Raw genomic sequence first — 17,376 nt, 5'->3', positions numbered from 1 at the left:
CTCTCTCTCTCTCTCTTTCTTTCTTTCTTTCTTTCTTTCTTTCCAACTAGCAGTTTCTTATAAACTTATAGGCCAGGCACAGTGGCTCATGCCTGTAATCCCAGCACTTTGGGAGGCTTTGGATTACCTGAGGTCAGGAGTTCGAGACCAGCTGGGCCAATGTGATGAAACCCATCTTTACTGAAAATACAAAAATTAGCCAGGTGTGGTGGCATGTGCCTGTAATCCCAGCTACTAGGGAGGCTGAGACAGGGAAATTGCTTGAACCTGGGAGAAGGAGGTTGCAGTGAGCTGAGATTGTGCCATTGCACTCCAGCCTGGGCAACAAGAGTGAAACTCCGTCTCAAAGAAAAAAAAAAAGTTATACATCTACCTTATGACCCAGCAATTCCACTCCTAGGTATTTACCCAAGATAATGAAAATACATGTCCACAAAAAGGCTTGTGCAGAATGTTTACAGCAGCTTTATTAGTAATAGTCAAAACATGCAAAATCAAATGACTTCCACTATGAGAACAGATAAATTTTGGTACATTTGTATAATGAAATGCTACTCATCAACAGAAACAATGAACTACTGATGTACACAATTGGATCAATTCAAAAATATTTCATTGAGTAAGAGACAGTAGACCCAAAAGAGGATGCACTGTATGATTTCATTATCTGAAGTTCAAGAACAGGAAAATTAATCTATGGTGACAGAAATCACAAGTGAAGATAGGAACTGATTGGAAGAGGGAAGGAGGGAAATTTCTGGGGTGATAGAAATGTTCTATATCTCATTGTTGTGGTGATTAAAGGAGTGTATGTTATTTGTCAAAACTCAGTGTTTTTAGTGATGATAATAAGGTCTGATTCTTTCACTGTGTGTAAATTTTACCTAAAAAGAAAAAACAAACCGATCTCTCACAGAGCCCCAAATATCATTTAAAAATGTCAAAAGATTAATGGCAAACAGAAAAAGAGAGAAAGGCCTTAATTTACATGCATCACAAATCAATAATAAAAACAACATAACAAAAACAATGATCAAGAATGGGAGGTTCATAGAAAAAAATACATATTTAATAAGTTTTATATGATGCCAAAATTATTTCCAATTAAATAAATGCAAATTAAAATAAAATACAATTTTCCACCTATCAGATGGCAATTTTTTGTTTGTTTGTTTTTGTTTTGAGACAGAGTCTCTGCCGCCCAGGCTGGAGTGCAGTGGTGTGATCTCAGCTCATTGCAACCTCCGCCTCCTGGGTTCCAGCAATTCTCCTGCCTCAGCCTCCTGAGTAGCTGGGACTACAGGTGCGTGCCACCACGCCTGGCTAGTTTTTTGTATTTTTAGTAGAGATGGGGTTTCACCATGTTAGCCAGGATGTCTCGATCTCCTGACCTCATGATCCACCTGCCTCGGCCTCCCAAAGTGCTGGGATTACAGGCCTGAGCCACCACGCCCAGCCCAGATTGCAAAATTTTAAAGTTTATAATGAGGTGAGAGGATCGCTTGAGCCCAGGAGTTCAGCCTTAGCTACATAGGGAGACTTTGTTTATATAAAAAATTAAAAAATTAGCCCAGTGTAGTGGTGTGCACCTGTAGTCACAGCTACTCAGGAGGCTGAGGATGGAGGTTCACTTGAGCCCAGGAGGTTGACACTGTTGTGAGTCATGATCATGCTACTACATTCCAGCCTGGGTGACAGAGTGAGACCCTGTCTCAAAAAATAATGATAACAAAAATATAAGTTTGATAATACCCAGAGTTGGTGAGGTTGTGAGGAAACAAATACTCTCATATTCTGTCAGTAGAAGAATAAAGTGGTACAATCTGGGCATTTGGTACCATATTTACATCACCAGTGACAATTTAATTTTAGCAAAACATAATCTGTTCAATTAAATTACTGTTAATTTGAATTTTATTTTTTTCTATTTTAAATTCATTTTGTAAATTTATTTTTTGCTTTGAAACTGCATACAAGATACTAAATAAGGAGTTTATTCCTAGCTTTGTGAATATTTAAGCAACTTTTTAAGGAAAGGGTACTTGCTAGTGGGGAGCCACAAAATGCTAAGTAGAGGCTTACTCCAAAGTTAGGATGATATTCCCCCCAAACAGTAATTATGGCACTTCTGACAGCCTTATTTGGATGCAGTGAGTCAATATTATTGATGGAATATTGAAGAAAAATAAGAAAATGGTTAGTTTGTTCCTTAGGGGGAAGATTATTCAAAACAAAGTACAGAAACAGCAGAGCTAGGGATAAGGGGAAAGGAAGGCTGGGAAGGATGCAATTATTTACAAAGGTCTGAGTGAGGAAATAGTTTGAAAATTGGAGTAATTCGACTTATCACTTATCAATTTATCTTTCAAAGGTTTTGAATTTTATTGATAAAGATTGATTTAAGTACTTATACTGGCTCAGAAAAATTCTAAATATTCTTCTTGTAATAATGCTCATGGAAAGGATGTATGCAAATCTGTGTCCAATTAATATTTGTAAAAATTCATGTCACGTATTTACCTGTCTATGAGTAGAGTATCACTTGTTAAAATTAAAATATCCAGGCAATCTTCCAGTTCCTTGTTACGGTCAGTTGTCTGTACTAGACTCATCAACAAACAGAGCTTGAGCAAATTGTAAGTCCCAGGAGGGGTAATTTGTGATGCAAAGATATTGGCAAGAATTGCTGTAAATTTCCAGCATGAGCTGGAAGTTAAGGAGAGGAGACACCTGAAATTGTCACTAATTCCTGAAGGAACTGAAAGTAAATATTAACATATATATTAGAAAGGGTTTTAAAACAAGACAACATTATAGATATTTGACTCCCTTTATCTAAAATGTTATCAAATTATAGTTCTAATAATACCATATTCTTTTTTTTTAGAGACAGGATCTTGTTATGTTTCCCAGGCTGCTCTTGAACCCCTGGCCTCAACTGATTCCCCTGCTTTGGCCTCCCAAAGGGCTATGATTACAGGCCTGAGCCACCATGCTTGGCCTTTAAATTCTTAGAATGATATTAAATTATGATTCGAGGTCATGCTAGTTTACCATTTCTACCTCAGGGAATGTAATGCAAGGAAGAAGTCACCCTTTGTGTCCACATAGATTGGCTGTGGGTTGCAGGCAAATCCCTCATTCTTCTCCTTTTAAGATCTATGTGAGCAAACCAGTACATGGAGTGCCTGCATTGCTGTGTTTGCTCCTATATTTCTATGTATCACCTTCAGAGAGGAATAATAAGCAGAATGGGAAATATTTGAATGTTGCTGTTAAACAGAAAGATTTACATTCCACTACTTTGAAAGCACTGTACGGTAGTATACTGCAAAATTCTAGAGCTTCTCCATCCTCTCACTCTCCACCTCCTGAAAGGAATGAGTGATTTATCCAATTGGTAATGTGGGTGGAACAGCTGTGCATGTATAACCTAGTCCCATTCTCCTTCTTTCTGGGCTGCCATCAAAAAGCAATGATTTCCTCTAACTCATCCATGCCCATGGACTAAGAGAGGCCTACTTTAGTCTAGCTCTTGCCACATTTGGATAGTTAAATATGTCTCATTCTGGAGTTCAGCATAAGAAAGCACACTCTCCATCTACAGAAAAGTCATGTTCTGCTACCAAATCAATAAATTCTAAAACACTTAGCAGAAAATATTTAAAAGATCACTAAACCCTCTATAATTCATCAGTGCTTTCTTTCTTTAACATTTTTGTTCTTTTAAGAAGCTTTTCTCTTCAAGAAAGTAGAAGTATTTAGAATCTACTTGCATTTAAATTCAACTTGGGTGTCTATTACTACTGATGATTACCCACAGTATGGAAGCTAAAGAAACTTCATCCTGGGCCAGGCGTGGTGGCTCATGCCTGTAATTCCAGCACTTTGGGAGGCTGAGGTGGGCGGATCAGGTCAGGAGTTCAAGACCAGCCTCGTCAACATGGTGAAACCCCGTTTCTACTAAAAATACAAAAATTAGCTGGGCGTGGTGGTGAGCACCTGTAATCCCAGCCACTCAGGAGGCTGAGGCAGGAGAATCCCTTGAACCCAGGAGGTGGAGGTTGCAGTGAGCCAAGATAGCGTCACTGTATCCCAGCCTGGGCAACAGAGCAAGATTCCGTCTCAAAAAAAAAAAAGAAAGAAAAAGAAAAAGAAAAGAAACTTCATCTTGGAACCTAATCTACCATGTTGACTTCTGATAAACCCCAGATCTGTGAATGCTGGGAGATTGCCAGTTGATCTATTGTTCCTCAAGCAAGAGCACATACTTACCATAAATCCTGCCCTTAGATCAATCAACCTTGATAAATTAATACTTACTGTAAATCCTGTCCTTAGATCAATTCCTGTCCAATCCCTCTGAAGCATGTGTACTCCTTCCCTATATAATTCCTGGGTCTGGGGATAATAGCATGGAGATCTACCTGTCTTGCGGCTGCCCAAGATCATGCTTCTGTCCTTAAGTTCCCCAGTAAAACCATCCCATAATGACAAGCTGGACTTGTCTGCCTGCTTTGGTTTCTCAGGTCCTTCTGCATTTGGGGATCACTTTGAATATATATAGCCCATTCAGGGAACATACAGATTACAAAAAAATCCAACTCTATTCAAGATTTAACCAGCCTTTTCTATATTTAGATACTTGTGAGCCAAGCTGAAAGAACAGGTCTGCTCTCCACTTTTGTTTACATAATGCTAATGCATGTTGGAGTTGGTAAAGGAAATTATCAGTAATAAAGGTGATAAAGGTGATATTTTGGTCCTCATCTGCCTTTATCTTATTTCTTGATTTGGTTCAGAATTCAGTTGAGGAAAACGATGCTTTTTTTTTTTTTTTTTGAGACGGAGTCTCATTCTATCATCCAGGCTGGAGTGCAGTGGTGCAATATTGCCTCACTGCAACCTCTGCCACCCAGGTTCAACCGATTCTCCTGCCTCAGCCTCCCAAGTAGCTGGGATTATAGGCACCTGCCACCGCGCCTGGCTACTTTTGTATTTTTAGTAGAGATGTAGAGACGGGGGTGGGGAGGGAGTCCTCACCATCTTGGCCAGGCTGGTCTTGAACTCCTGACCTCGTGAGCCGCCCACCTTGGCCTCCCAAAGTGCTGGGATTACAGGTGTGAGCCACAGCGCCCAGCCAAGGATGCTATTTTATTGAGCTCTCCTTCTCAGACCACAACAGTTAACCCAGAATTGCCTTGGCTAGTGGTATAGAAAAATCCTTTGACTAATCTCTAATCCTGAAACATTTTTCTCATTATTAATTATTTTAAAAATTAAAATAAGGCTTAGCCCAAAGAAAGGAGTCCTGCATGCTAGAAAGTTTCCACAACATTATCCTGTTTTATTTCCTTCATGTACTTATTATCTGAAATTGTCTTTTGCTTACTTTACATGTTTATTGACTGTCTGCCATATGATTTAAGAGCAGAAACCTTGACTGTCCTGTTTACAACTGTATTCTTAGTGCTTAAAAGAATGCCTAGCACATAGGCAAATAATACTTATCTGTGGAACAAACAGATTTAAATTTAAATATTTGTTAATATATAATACTAAAATTTTCCTTACCTTGTGAATTACAAAAAGTTATGCTATTTGCTTCTATACAGACAGCAGTTTGTGAAGCTTTTACACAGGTTGGAATTCCAATAATTTTATATTCATTTCCTATATTCATTTTATTCACTGATTCATCTAAAATTATTCAAAACAGAAGAAAATGCATATTCACTAAATGAACTTTGTACATGAACATATGGTTCAAAGATCCAGAACTAGTAACAGTTCAGTAGTTGAGTTAGGAGTATTTCTGTTTAGCATAATATCCATATAAAGTGACACTAATAATATAAACTGATGCAATTTTATTGCTGATAAATTTTGATTCTTATTTGCAATGATGAATTTAACTTCAAGAAGCATGTGATATAGCAACTAGACACTCTTCTATAACATGGTCGAAAGAAAATAAAATTATTCCATATAAGATGAAACATTTTTCCATTCAATGAAAAGGAATGTTAATAAAAATGACCTTATAAGTGATCATTTTATTTGAGAGGAAAATAATTTTACTGTCTACAATACATGTAAGTACTTGTAAAAACATTATTTAACCTACAAAATATGTCTTTTTTTGTTTGTTTTTGAGACAAAGTCTCGCTCTGTTGCCCAGGCTGTAGTGCAGTGGCACAATCAGCTCACTGTAACCTCAAATTCTAGGGTTCAAGCAATCCTCCTGCCTCAGCCTCCTAAAGTGTTGGGATTACAGGTGTAAACCACCATGCTCAGCCTGTAAGATATTCTTATCTGTATTTTATATATGAAGAAACCGAGAGGTTACATGGCTTGCACAAAGCTAAATAACTAGTAAGAAGCAGAACTGAAATTCACATTTAGGTATGCCTACCTACAAAGTCTACCCTCTGTATTATACTAGGTTCCTCTCTCATACCTAGAGTTTGGGCAACACTTTGCATGAGTTCAAAATTTATTTTAAAAAACACACGAAAAATTTTGATCCTCCATGCCACAGTTAGAAGTTGGTTGGTTGTAAAGCTATGAAAGAAAGGTTTACAGGAAGGAGCAAGGGTTAACTTATCTCTGTGATCAGAGTGGTCTTCCTTTTTTTCTCTTTTCTCTCTAGCCCCAGAGAGCTGAACAATAACTCCAATATTTATGTAAGACACACACATAGGATAATAGGAGATCCCATTGTCTTAAAACAACTGTGACCCTGGGACTTAGCTCAGTGCTTGGGACACAGTAGGTCCTAATATCATTTTAAGTGAGTGTTGTATGACTGAACGAATAATTGATATATTAACTAAATATGACTCTTTTAAAACACTCAAGAATTAGAAGACTTGTGATTCTTAAGATATAGAAGTACCATTTATAATTTATAAGCATAAACAAGTCAATGGCTTTTTTTCTGAGATGGAGTCCCACTGTGTTGCCCAGGCTGGTGTGCAGTGGCACGATAATGGCTCACTGCAGCCTCTGCTTCCCAGGTTCAAGCGATTCTCCTGCCTTAGCACCCTGAGTAGCTGGGATTACAGGTGTCCGTCACCAAGCCTGGCTAATTTTTGTATTTTTAGTAGAGATGGGGTTTCACCATGTTGGCCAGGCTGGTCTTGAACTCCTGACCTTAGGTGATCAACCCTCCTAAGCCTCTCAAAGTGCTGGGATTATAGGCTTGAGCCACCGCGCCTGCACTGGCCAGTGTTTTTTTTATTTTTTTAGAGACAGGGTCTCGGTTGCCCAGACTGGAGTGCCGTGGCACCATCATGGCTCACTGCAGCCTCCAACTCCTGGGCTTAGGCGATCCTCCCACCCTCCCACCTTAGCTTCCCAGGTACCTAGGAACATGCCACCCAGACACATGCCACCACATCTAGCTAATTTTTTATTTTTACATTTTTTATAGAGATGGGGTCTCACTATATTGCTTAAGCTGGTCTCAAACTCCTGGCCTCAAGTGATCCTCCCACCTCAGCCTCCCAAAGTGTTGGGATTACAGGCATGAGCCAGCCCCTGTGCCCAGCCAATTACATACTTATAGCAATTTATTTTGAGTTCAAACAGAATTCACTTACCTCTTAGGAAAATTGTAACAGATTGAAACCTAAATGGCTGGTTGTTAGAATGTCCTTGAAAAGCATTAAGTGCCTTTGTGGCAATTATTTCAACTATTTGTTTATCTTAAAGCAAAGAGCAAAAAAGAATTAGATATTAGAATATATATTTAATTTAATTTCCATATTAAAATATCAGACACTATTTTTAAAATTGTAATTACAAAATGTAAATGCATATTACCACCAAGTACTCTAAATTTTCTGTCTTCTTGAAGTGAAGATGCACATAGATTACACAAAAAGTCATTTCTGATTGTTGCAGATTCTGTAGCACCAGGCACATGCACTCTTATATACTGAAATCCTGAAAGAAAACAGTGGTAAGATACATTTGCTTTCAGATTTAGCTATCTATTTTGTTTCTTTTGTTATTGTTGTTATTTTTTAATTTTTTAATTTTACATTTTCTTTCATTACTGACACTAACAGATTGTAGCTATTTCAGTCCTTTAAAATTAGTCTAATTCAAAATGGAATTAATTCAGTTTTGCACTTGAGTTCAGGGTAGTTCAATTAACAGTTAACAGCTGTTTTTTGCAAGGCACTGTGCTAAGGCACTGGCAATATGGATGCTTAAGCACACAATTTCTATATGTGGCAGTGAGAAACAGGTAATTTCCACCTGTGGTATTCATTTGCAGAGTGTTCAGAGAGAAGACAGGAGGGTCAATCAACCCCAGTTAGAGGTGGCAGGGATAATTTTGAAGTCCTGGAGAAGGACTAAACTGAAGTTAAGCCAAAGGGTTGAGAGAGGACATTAAATGTTTCATTCACAACGTCATGAAATAATGTGTGAAAAGAGCAAGTACTTCAGCAATATAGGCGCATTTGTTAGGATGGGGGTGGCAGAGAAAAGGAGAAAAAATGCATTTCAAGATTATGCAAAGTAAATATATGAACATTAGGAGATATAAAATTTTTATTCAAATTTTTTCTATTTTGTGAGCATTTTATAACTAATCGTAAATATGATTTAGGATTAAACAATAAATTGTTCAATTTATTTATTTATTTATTTTTTTAGACAGGGTCTCTCTTTGTCATCCAGGCTGGAGTACAGTGGCATGAACACAGCTCACTGAAGCCTTGACCTCCCTGGCCCAAGCAATCCTCCTAACTCAGTCTCTTGAATAGCTGGGACTACAGGCATGTGCCACTATGCTGGGCTAATTTTTGTATTTTTTGTAGAGATGAGGTTTCTCCATGTTGCCTGGGCTGGTCTCAAACTGCTGAGATCAGGTGATCCTCCTCAGCTTCCCAAAGTGAAGGGATTACAGGTGTGAGCCACCATGCCTAGCCAATTGCTTAATGCTTTGATTTGCCTTTTTAATATTTACCTTTTGAAAGAGGGCATGCTTCATCTGAACAAAGAAATCTTGCACCTTGTGTATACTTGGTTACAGTTGTCATTGCAATCACAATTCCTTGCATCATATAAAATCTCTGAGATGTATAATCAAGTGGAAATTCACACAGATCAAGACCATAACTTGGCAGGGGAGGTAAATGTGTTAATTTCAGCACTATATTAATCTAATAAGAACATAAAAATGGTATTAATGAAAATTGAAAATCCAATATGACTTGTATTACAATATAGTAAGTATATTATAGAGTGAGTCAAGTAATGATATGTTAATGTTCTTAGGAATCAAAATTTTAGGCATTAGAGAAATGATATTCAAGTATAAAATTAAAGAAGTAAAAATCCTGTAATCTAATATTTTAATTGAAAATAGCATTATGAACTTTATATTTTTCCTTAAATATACATAATTTCTGACCATCCACTGAAAAGACTTAAAAAGCAATGTCAACCAGGGCCAGGCGTGGTAGCTTACGCCTGTAATCCCAGCACTTTGGGAGGCCAAGGCTGGTAGATCATGAGGTCAGGAGATAGACACCATCCTGGCTAACACAGTGAAACCCCGTCTCTACTAAAAATACAAAAAATTAGCCGGGCATGGTGGCGGGCCCCTGTAATCCCAGCTACTCGGGAGGCTGAGGCAGGAGAATGGTGTGAACCCGGGAGGTGGAGCTTGCAGTGAGCCGAGCCTGTGCCACTGCACTCCAGCCTGGGCGACAGAGAGAGACTCTGTCTCAAAAAAAAAAAAAAAAAGTCAACCAAGTAGCAAAGAAGCATGCCTAGTGCCCAGATTGTGATCTCTTGTTAAGTATCTTTTCTCACTAAAAGGAATCAAGATTCCTTGGGGGAAATGGCTGATTTCAGGCCTGGGATAGAAAATATAACAGATGAACTTGCGGTATCTTCTAACAAATGGCCTGTGTCAAAAAGACATAGGAGCAACCTTGAAGGGACCCCCAATGACAAAAGGTAGGATAATATGAGCTTCAAAAGGAATGACAGAGACTCATTGAAACATATTGTATATATTTAAAAGTTCATGAGTTCCTCATATTTAAAAAAGGAACTCCCCCAAAAAATTGGTCATTATTGGAGGCTGCTAGATTTCAACTCATTACTCTTTATTAAAGGCAAAGAATCATTTACCCTGCCTTTCCTGTACAAATTATATTTCAGAGTAACTAACTAGCTGATGAGAGAAAATTAGTCTTACAGAAGAATTTCAGTTAATTCAGAAAGAATGCTAAAATTATAAAAATTGCAATTTTGCAACTCCTAATGAAATAACAAATTCTAGGCAATGAACATCAATGGCTGCTAAAACCATTAGGTGAAAGTTGACGGGAAACTGTATAATGGAGAGAAGGGAATGACATCACAGGAACCCACTAATCAATTGTGACACTGTTAAAAGTGCAACAATAGATACTCTATCCTCCTGATATAGCACAATATGTAATACATTACACTAACTATTATGTGTTCTTGTCAAGTGATTTGAATCTGAATCTAAAAAGCTTTTACAGTCAACTTCTATTTTAGAAATATGAGGTTAGGGAAATACGATAAATAGCCCTACAAGGAAGCAATTAGACAAATCAAGATTATATAACATAGGACAATTAGTTTCTTCAAAAAGTTAATGGTCTAAAAAGGGAGGGAGAGGAAATGGCTCTAGACTGAAAGAGACTTAGTGAGATATAAGAACCAATTATAATGTGTGAACCTTGTTTTGGTCCTGATTTGGAACAAACCTACTGTAAGATATTCTTGAAACAATTGGGCAAATTTAAATGTAAACTGGACATTAGATAATATCAAGAAATTATTGTTACTTGTGTAGGGGTGGTAACATTCTGGTTACATAACAAAAATGTCCACAGCCGGGCATGGTGGCTCATGCCTGTAATGCCAGCACTTTGGGAGGCCGAGGCGGGTGGATAACCTGAGGTTGGGAGTTCGAGACCAGTCTGACCAACATGGAGAAACCCTGTCTCCACTAAAAATACAAAATTAGTCAGGTGTGGTGGCATATGCCTGTAATCCCAGCTACTTGGGAGGCTGAGGCAGGAGAATTGCTTGAACCCGCGAGGTGCAGGTTGTGGTTAGTCGAGATCGCGCCATTGCACTCCAGCCTGGGCAACAAGAGTGAAACTCCTTCTCAAAAAAATAAAAAAGAAAATTGTTCATAATTTTTACAGGTTGATACTAAAGTAAGTAGAGATAAAATAACAGAATGTCGGGGATTTGCTTTAAAATATTTCAGAAAAAAAATTCATGATGCAGGTATGAAAAAATATTATAATATTGAATCTGAGTTGAGTGGTAGATATATGAAGGTTCACTGTATTATTCCCTTTACTTTTGGGTATGTTTGAAAAGTTTTATTATACAAGTGTTTAATGTTGGCCAGGCGTGGTTGCTCACACCTGTAATCCCAGCACTTCAGGAGGCCAATGTGGGCGGATCGCGGGGTCAGGAGTTTGAGACCAGCCTGGCCAACATGGTGAAACCCCGTCTCCACTAAAAATAAAAATATCAGCTGAGCGTGGTGGCGAGCACCTGTAATCCCAGCTACTCAGGAGGCTGAGGCAGAAGAACTGTTTGAACCCAGGAGGCAGAGGCTGCAGTGAGCCAAGATTGCACCACTGCACTCCAGCCTTGCGACAGAGTGAGACTCCATCTCAAAAAAAAAACAAAAGTGTTTAATGTTATAAGGGATAATATGAGAAATAAAGATGCATATGTAAGATATTCTATTGAACTCTGAAAAAAGTACTATCCTTTTAAATAAAAAGTCTATGAATATAAAAATATCTTTTTACAGTCATCACATAAATTTGTACCTGAGATTGCTTAGTTAAATTTAACTAAAACTTACTTGTGTTTCAGTCTGCAATTGTCCAATTAATGAGAGAGTCTTAACAGCAATAAAACAGACCTGTGATTTCAAACAAACAAAAAAAGTTACCAAAAATTCCATGTGGCACAAAATTATTTCTTTTTTTGACTTACTGATTGAAAAACTTCAGCTGCTTTTAAAGGTTGGTGTAAAATGTGATTTCCAAGCTCAGCATCTAATTCAACAACATCAGAGGGATTTATTAAAATTTTGAATCGATAGACAGCATAGCTTTGTTTTGAATCTGTGAAAATATACAAATGTAAAACTCAGGATAGCTATGTGTAGGAGTTTATTTGAAAGTTTTAAAAATTACTCACCTTTGCTGAACGTACCATTGTAGTACTTGCAATCATCTATAAACTTTTGGAGGCCTCCACTTCTGTCAAGATAGATGAGGGCCGCCTCTTTCATTTTTAGATTTGACATTTTCTCCTGGTTAATTACTCATCTCTATTTCTAATTGATTAAACCACAATTGTTGGTAAAAGCTACAGATGGCGAAACTCATAGAAAGGATGTGAAAACCTAGAAATAAAATTAATTTTATTTTTGAAAATCTCTAATAAGACTTCACAAATTATTAAAGTTGACAGTGAACTAAAACTAGGCAAAACTTCCAACTTAAAAACATTCCTACCCAAAGAAAAACAAAACGTGTTTTCTTTTGCCAAATAACTTTTTTTTCTTTCTTTTTTTTTTTTTTTTTGAGATGGAGTCTCGCTCTGTCACCCAGGCTGTAGTGCAGTGGTGTAATCTCAGTTCACTGCAACCTCTGCCTCCCAGGTTCAAGCGATTCTCCTGCCTTAGCCTCCCAAGTAGCTGGGACTACAGGTGTGTGCCACCACACCTGGCTAATTTTTTGTATTTTTAGTAGAGACGGGGCTTCATTGTGTTAGCCAGGATAGTCTCGATCTCCTGACCTCGTGATCCACCTGCCTCGGCCTCCCAAAATGCTGGGATTACAGGTGTGAGCCACTGCACCCAGCCCAAATAACATTTTTATCCAGATTGTTATGAGATCCTTCACAAGATTGAAAACTTTAAAACAGGAACCTCAAATGTCTCTTAACAGAGGTGCTCCCAAAAATGTTTGAGATAAACAATATCTGATGATGAGGGTCCTTTGCAGGTGTTGTTTAAAAAATGAAACTGGTAAAAGTTGTTTTATAAATTCAATCTAAGTAACAAAATATAGTAGAATGAGTATTAACCTGGGAAACCTGAGAACTTGGTTCTAGATCCAGCATTTCCTGATTGCTATGGGGAAATCATCTGACCTCTCTTGGCTCAGTATCTTTATCCACAGGAAACGAAAGTGTTGTATCAGATGATGAAAGCCCCTCCAATTTTAAATCTTATGTTAGTGACCAACATAAAACATTAAACCACAGTAATGAGTAAAGAATGGAATACGTGAAATTCATTGAAAGACAGCAAATACTAACTGGAAACAATATAGGTCAGTAGTTGTAACAGGTGCTAGAAATAAAATGATTAATAGGTGCTAAAAATAAAATGATTAAGATTGGATCCTGCCTTTCAAGAAGTTGCTAGGCAGAGATAGAGAAATAAAAAATAATGACTAATACATTATTCACTCATTACCAGTTTTTTTTTGTTTGTTTGTCTGTTTTTGTGAGATGGAGTCTCACTCTGTCGCCCAGGCTGGAGTGCAGTGGCACTATGTTGGCTCACTCTAATCATCACCCCCTGGGTTCAAACGATTCCCCTGCTTCAGTCTCACAAGTAGCTGGGATTACAGGCACGTGTCATCCGGCCCAGCTAATTTTTGTATTTTTAGTGGAGACGGGGGTTTCACCATGTTGGCCAGGTTGGTCTCAAACTCCTGACCTCAAGTGATCTGCCCGCCTTGGCCTCCCAAAGTGCTGGGATTACAGGTGTGAGCCACCGCACCCGGCCTCATTACCAAATATTTATTTGGCGCCTACTATAGGTTGGATACTAGATTGTCCTAGGCACTAAGAATACTAAGATGAGTAAAACGTGGTCCCTATCCTTCAGAAATAGTTCAGTGAGAGAAGACATATATGTAAACAGTTACATGGCAATTTAAGTGCTGTAATAGAAACATGAATATACCAGGTAGCATGAAAGGAACAACATATATGAAATATTTCACAAAATTTGGGGTCATCCTTGTATATGGGTCATAACATTTTCTCTTATTTTAAGACATTTTCATTGAAGACGGTGGGGTCCTAGAGAAGCAGCTATGAATTCTACTTTAAGGTGACATTTGATAGATGACTGTTTCACTAATTGGAGGAGAGGTGAAGAGAAAGAGTTCCAGAGATAGAGGTCACCTCCCACCCCCATTATCAGTTTTACACTACTGGATCCACACACCCATTACGTGGAGTTCAGGCTACTTTCCAAAGAAAACTAATTGAGACTGTCTTTTTCACTACAACATAGAAGTGAAACTTTAGCGTTTATTTCTCTGTGGCCATAAGTACAATGATCTCAAAATGTGCGTTATGTTCAGAACATCACATCTTTGCTGCACTAGAAGATTAGGTTTCTGGGGTGGAATGAAGGGAGACTATTGGTAATTAAATTGTTGGGTGAGGCCAGATTATACACACTTTTGAAGATTATACGGGCAAAGAGAAGCCATCAAAGTTTTTTTTAAGGGTAGGGAGTATTATAGTCAGATTTCCTTTATGTGTGACAGGGTCTATGTTGCCCAGGTTGGAGTGCAGTGGTGTGATCTCAGCTTGCCGTAGCCTTTACCTACCGGGCTCAAGCTATCCTCCCGTCTCTGCCTGGGACTACAGGCACGTGCCACCACATCCAGATAATTTTTAATTTTGTTACAGAGATGGGGTCTTACTATGTTGCCCAGGCTGGTCTCCAAATCTTGGGTAGCTGTCTCGTCCTCCTAAAGTGCTGGGATTACAGGTAATGAGCCACTAGGCCTAGCCCATAGTCAGATTTTTATTTTGGAAACCTGTGCCTGCTGCCAATGTGGAAAGTAGGTTGGAATAGCTGGAGAGCTGATAATCAGTTTCTACCTATTGGGATATATTCCTACAAGGTGGATGACCTGATCCACGGCATTAGGAACGAAATGAAATGGGAGAGATCGATTCCAGAATTTTAAAGATTGCACACTGGACCTGGTGATCAGTCTACAATACGGAGAAGAGTAATCGAAAGCTGTGGGGTTTTAATATGTGTATGGGTGGATGCTGCTGCTCTAATAGAAATACGGAGCCCAAGGAGAAGCGTAAGGACATGAGGAAAAGTTCCCTTGAGATATTCTGACTTTGAGGACCCTTGGGATTCCCTGATACATGTAAGCAGGAGCGGGCCACAAATCACGGCCTGGCGTTCGGTGGCATCAAAAGAGTTAGAGCTAAGTCTAGGTGTCACTGCGTAAAGCGGAGGCCCTGGGGAGTGGACGCGTTTTCACGGAAGCAGATTAAGTCGGGAAAAGACATAGAAGCCTGTGGAAAAGCGTTAAGTGAGGGAACAGGGATAAAATTCTAATTCCCTGTCTTCCCTTAGTCTAACGAACACCGAGTGTTGCTGCACGCGGATTCTGTCTTCTCTCCGTGCCCTGTCAGCACCAGGATGAACTGGTGAGGGGAAGATGGCAGGAAAACACTTCACACCAAAGCGGATGAAAGCGAGTCCAGACTCATGAGGACCCCTCCCAGTGACAGCGGCGACCTCGAGTTAGGGGGACCCCAGCGCTGTAGTGCTTTGCACCCACCTTGACTCCCACCGAGCGCGGCAGCGGTTGCTCGCCGCCTGCAGCGTGGGCGGAGCGGAGCCCTAGCGCGCATGCGCGCATATACCAGCTGTGGGCCGCTTGCGCAGGGCTTGCCGGGACCGCCCGCGCCCTCCGGTCAGCAGGGGGACTAGCCGGGCTTCTTTCCCTACGTTTTAATTTCTTCACTCTTACTCCCTCCCAGCGAAGCAAAGAAAAGATAGGGGTACGTTTGGTTTTTGTTATCTCAGGCCAAAGGTGTTGATGTTTAAAAAATTCAAAACCCAGCTTCAGGGAATGCAAAATGTCTAGTCACTTTGGAAGACATTCCAATATTCCCTCGAAGGACTCAACATAAAGTTACCCTATGATCCAGCAGTTCCACTCCTAGGTATTTATAAATACACCCAAGATAATTGGAAACATACGTTCACACAGAAACTTATACACGAAGGTTCATAGTATTATTCATAGTAGCCCCAAAGTGGAAATATGAATGCCCATCACCGATCAATGGATAACTGTGGTGTAGCCATACAATGGAATGGTTTTGGCCATAAAACCGGACGAGACACTAATACATGCTGCAACATGGATGAACCTGGCAAACACTATGTAAGTGGAAGAAGCCAGATACCAAAGGCCATATGTTGTGTAATTTCGTTTATATGAAATGTCCAGAATAGGCGAATCTATAAAGAGAGAAAGCAAATTTGTGGTTGCACAGAGATTGGTTGATAATGCAGAATGATTGCTAATGCCTATGGGATTTCTTGTTCTTTTTAAATTGTGGTAAAATATACATAAAATATACAATTTTAACCATCCTAAAGTGTACAGTTACACTACCTACGTTCACACTGTGCACTCATCACCACTATCTGTAGAACCGTTTTCATTTTCCCAAACTGAAACTCCATATACATTAAATAACTCCCCATTCTTCTCTTCCTCATCCCCTGGTAACCATCATTCCTTGCCTCCTTGAATTCGGCTACTCCGGGTACCTTATGTAAATAGAATCATTCAGTATTCGTCCATTTGTGACGGGCTTATTTCACTTTGCCGAACTTCTTCCAGTTTCATCCATGTTGTAGCATGTTAGAGTTTCCTTCCTTTTTAAGGCTGAATAATATTCCATTGTGTGTGTGCCATATTTTTTTGTTGTTCATGAATTCACACAGGTTTTTTTTTTTAGAAGTGATGGAAATGATCTAAAATTGATTGTGGTGATAGTTGCACAACTCTGAATCTACTGAAAGCTGGTTAACTGTATATTTTAAATCGATGAATTGTACAGTACTTAAATATTACTGAAGTTGGCCAGGTGCGGTGGCTCACGCCTATAATCCCAGCACTTTGGGAGGCCAAGGTGGGTGGATCACTTGAAGTCGGGAGTTGGACACCAGCCTGGACAACATGGTGAAATCCCATCTCTACTAAAAATACAAAAATTAACCAGGTGTGGTGGCGCGCACCTGTAATCCCAGCTACTCGGGATTAATACTATTAGCAGGCAGGAGAATACTTGAACCCGGGAGGCAGAAGTTGCAGTGAGCAGATATCACACCATTGCACTCCAACCTGGGCGATAGAGCGAGACCTAGTCTCAAAAAAAACAAAACAAAACAAAAAAAACTTACTGAAACTGTTACCAAAAAACCCCAAACCTTTAAATTGTGCCTGCTTCTCTACCATTAGTATTCCTTTTCTTTTTTTTTTT

The 17,376-nt window shown here is 39.1% G+C and overlaps 1 protein-coding gene across 1 annotated transcript in view; it reads right to left on the bottom strand.

Moving 5' to 3' along the window:
- The window catches only part of MCMDC2 (minichromosome maintenance domain containing 2), a 51,014-nt gene extending 35,272 nt beyond the window's left edge, over positions 1–15,742 (bottom strand). Inside the window, exons 1-9 of the mRNA XM_011940902.1 lie at positions 15,657–15,742; positions 12,250–12,442; positions 12,028–12,158; positions 11,894–11,953; positions 8,984–9,179; positions 7,828–7,950; positions 7,605–7,709; positions 5,575–5,700; positions 2,521–2,758 (exon numbers count right to left, since the gene is read on the bottom strand). Coding sequence (XP_011796292.1) covers positions 2,521–2,758; positions 5,575–5,700; positions 7,605–7,709; positions 7,828–7,950; positions 8,984–9,179; positions 11,894–11,953; positions 12,028–12,158; positions 12,250–12,343 — 1,073 coding nt within the window. The 5' untranslated portion in view covers positions 12,344–12,442; positions 15,657–15,742. The remainder of the gene's footprint in view (positions 1–2,520; positions 2,759–5,574; positions 5,701–7,604; positions 7,710–7,827; positions 7,951–8,983; positions 9,180–11,893; positions 11,954–12,027; positions 12,159–12,249; positions 12,443–15,656) is intronic.
- Between the last annotated feature and the right edge of the window lie 1,634 nt (positions 15,743–17,376).

The sequence above is a fragment of the Colobus angolensis genome, unplaced genomic scaffold (genome assembly GCF_000951035.1).
Source record: "Colobus angolensis palliatus isolate OR3802 unplaced genomic scaffold, Cang.pa_1.0 Scaffold194, whole genome shotgun sequence".
NCBI classification, from domain to species: Eukaryota; Metazoa; Chordata; class Mammalia; order Primates; family Cercopithecidae; genus Colobus; species Colobus angolensis.
Note: the sequence above shows the minus strand (reverse complement) of the source record. Positions and strands in the feature narration are given on the sequence as shown.